This window comes from Pygoscelis adeliae, unplaced genomic scaffold (genome assembly GCF_000699105.1).
Source record: "Pygoscelis adeliae isolate BGI_AS28 unplaced genomic scaffold, ASM69910v1 Scaffold432, whole genome shotgun sequence".
Taxonomy (NCBI): domain Eukaryota; kingdom Metazoa; phylum Chordata; class Aves; order Sphenisciformes; family Spheniscidae; genus Pygoscelis; species Pygoscelis adeliae.
In genome coordinates this window covers 481,936-485,066 of record NW_008824289.1, presented here as the reverse complement: position 1 = coordinate 485,066, position 3,131 = coordinate 481,936, and the positions used below count along the sequence as shown (strand labels likewise).

At 59.3% G+C, this 3,131-nt stretch overlaps 1 protein-coding gene across 1 annotated transcript in view; it reads right to left on the bottom strand.

The window, feature by feature from the left end:
- Positions 1 to 3,131, bottom strand: part of NOL4L (nucleolar protein 4-like) — a 44,379-nt gene that overhangs the window by 82 nt on the left and 41,166 nt on the right. Inside the window, exons 9-11 of the mRNA XM_009318759.1 lie at positions 945 to 1,085; positions 544 to 661; positions 1 to 112 (exon numbers count right to left, since the gene is read on the bottom strand). The exon at positions 1 to 112 is cut by the window's left edge and continues 82 nt beyond it. Of these exons, the coding sequence (XP_009317034.1) occupies positions 1 to 112; positions 544 to 661; positions 945 to 1,085 (371 nt within the window). The remainder of the gene's footprint in view (positions 113 to 543; positions 662 to 944; positions 1,086 to 3,131) is intronic.

Below are 3,131 nucleotides of genomic sequence, written 5' to 3'. Positions count from 1 at the left end.
CGCACTGCGCTGATCTCCGTGGGGCTGAGCTGGGCAGCCTGCATTCCCCTGCTGGTGCTGTTGGAGGGGGCCGTGCTGGAGGCCCCACCTTTCATGCTGAGATCGGTTGGACCTGCCAAGGAAAAGCGAGAGGGAAGCTCAGGCAGAGCAGCCTTGCCCCTGTCTGTCTTGCCGCGACGAGAGCCCCAGCAGGAGCTGCTGCTCCTGGGCCCCTGCACCGGCAGGAAGGTCCCTGGAAAGTGCAGTGCCCTGGACAACGTGAAAAGCCCCAGCTCCCACAGCAGCCAGCGCACGTCACTGCCTCTACAAGAGCCACAACAAGGAAAGAGACTTCAGAGTCAACGTGACAAAGATCCTGGTCCTGCAGCCTGTCCCATCCGCTCTGCGAAGGGAAGACCCGTGGCCGCGCTCTGCCAGGAGCTAAACCTGCGCCTGAGGGTACCTGCCCCATCAAAATCATTTTCCAGGTTCTGGATTTTCCTCTGCACGTGGCAAGTAACATCCTGCACGGGGCACTTCCCTGGTTTAGTGCTGGGTAACTACCTGGTGTCTGTGCCCAGCACACGCGCCGTGGGGCCAGGCTGTGCTGCGCGGCGAGGAGACCTGCCCTGCCCGGCCTTTCACACACCGCCCCGGCCAGCAACGCGGTTACGTGCTCAGCCTTAGACAGAACGTTTAGGGGGGGCTAAATGGTCTTACTAGGCTGCACATTTCTGTGGCTGAGTCCGTAAATTAAATGAAGTCCTGCAAAATTTATGATCTGCCTGATGGGCAGGGATAATTTTTTCTCCTAAGTCGGTCTCTGCTCCACCTCCATCGTATGTGATCGGCTTCTAGCCACACACGTGTGTCTGTCCTCTGCAGAACAGGACACACGGCTGCCCCAGCTCACAAACCTCCCGTGTCGCTACAGATCTTAAACCTGCAAAAAGTCACAAAATTACCGAGCTCTCCACGACCCAGGGAACACTGTCAGCCGCTGCTCTGGCTGTCTGCAGATACATGTGCACAGCCACGCACACGCGTGTGCAGCCCGGTTTGGGTGGCTGCGCGTGGAAGGCTTTGGCAGGGAAGCCGATACGCAGCTTGAGGAGTGACACAGCCAGGTAAAGGCAGGGGAAAAACTGGATTTAGCTTTGTGTTGGACTAAGTAAGAGAAGCCAAACAAGGTGCCAGAACCACACACTCAACTAGAAATGGAGAGAAGAGGAAAGATGTGTACTAGAGATGTGATACTAGCTAGGGGGAGGAGGCAGGCGAGGCTGCAGCCTGGGGGTAAGGAGAAAGAGAAGACACTGAACTAATTAAGCCCCTGGCTGTGGGCTGGCGCATTGCAGGCTGATGGAGCAGTTGGTGATGCTGGAGAAAAGCTTCAGGAGGGCTGAGCTCCTGCTGGGTGGCCTGATGCAGCGGTGGGACACGAAGGAAGATGGAGCAGGGACCGGGTGCTGCAGCGGTTTGCAAACCAGGACAGGAGAGTTCAGCAGCCCCCCCGAGACCAGGTGGGTCCCACTGGTGACCCGGCGGCAGGGAGGGGAGCGCATCGCCCCGGGGCGGGAAGGAAAGTGTCCAAGGAAAGCAATGCTGGAGCAGCAAATGCTGCGGGAGGAGTGGCACCAGCAGAGGACTTCCACGCCAGGCTAATCAGCGCTCAGCGACGGGGAGGAGGAGGCTCTCATGCGAAAACAATTTCACTGGACAGAAAAGGCAGCAGAAAACGGAGCCCGTTTCCCGGCTCACCAAGGGGGAAGGAGCTGGGAGTGGGGCTGTGGGTTTGAGCAAGAATCGCCTTAGGTGGGGGATGGAGGGAGAAAACACTTCTGGGCAGCAAACCCCTGCAGGCTTTCTCCTCACGGAGGGAGGAGAAGGCGCAGCTCCTTGCAGCACTCCTTGCCAGCGCTATGGCAGCACGCTCTTACCTCTAAAGGACTGGCAAAGAGCTTGGGCAAAGGGGAAAAAAATAATTGTGAAGCAGAGGTTTAAAAAATCCATGAGAAAGAAGCAAGTTCCTGCTGCTGTGTGCTACACCCAGGGCCTGACTGCTCCTCCTGGGGCCCGCGCTCACCGGGGCAGCTCCGAGATGGTTCTGCAAGTTCGCTGCCTCTTGTCAAGGAGCCAGCGCTTGCGGCTGGGCCGGGCGAGAGGAGGGTGCCAGGCAGTGTGGGGGGCCGGGGGTGCCTGTGCTGCTCTGGGGAGGAACCATAGCTGCCTCCACCGTGGCTGCAAGGATTAGGTCTCAGCAGCTGGAGGCCGGGGCGGGATCTTTATTCAGGGTTAAGAAGCATTAGGAAGGGATGATAAGAGTTAATCCCAGACAGGCATCTCTCAGGGCTCCGGAAATCACATCCTTCCAAATCCTCACTCCCATCGGGGCGGGCAGGGGCAGGGCAGGAGCCCAGAGCGCACTGGGGCAAGCGAAAGCAGCCCAGAGATTGCCAAAGGACCAGCTGAGGACCAGCACAGGCTCCAGCCCCTCCTGCCACCGCTGTCGGGACGGCAAAGCCAGAGGGCTGCTGCCCAAGGGGCGAGCCTTTTCCCCATCCCACACCTCTTTCACCTGGGTGCCAGGGACTGACCAGGTACCACGGCACCTCCCCAAGTGCCCTGCTCGGCCCCAGGCTACTCTGCTCTGTTCACTTGCTCCTAACTCAGCCGACCCCTCAAGCCTTGCCTGCACTCTCCTTCTGCCTTCTCGCCCTGCAGCCTCAGTCCTGTTCCCCTGGCCGCTTTTCCCAGGCGGCCCCCAGCCTCTTGCCACCCTCCCGACCTGCGGCAGGAGCTGGCTGTGCCCTGGGTGCTGCTGCAGAGCCCCCAAACTTCACCAGCCCTGTCCCCATCCCTGTCCCTGAGAGCAGCCGACGCAGGCTGGGAAAGGAACGGCTCATACCAGCAACGAGATCAGGGCAGCGATAGGCGCCCGCTCCTGTTAATAATTAATAGCTGGTACAGATTCTCTTTTTTTTTAAGTGACACTCCTTCCCTCCACCAGTGCCACCTAGACCGTCCTTCCAACTTCAGTTCAACAATTAACCACCTGCTGATGAGGCAAACTGGGCAGCTGGGCAGAGGCCTCTGTCGGCTGCAGGAGCAGAGAGGCTTTTGCAGCAGCTCTGTGTGGCGGGGGGAGGGGT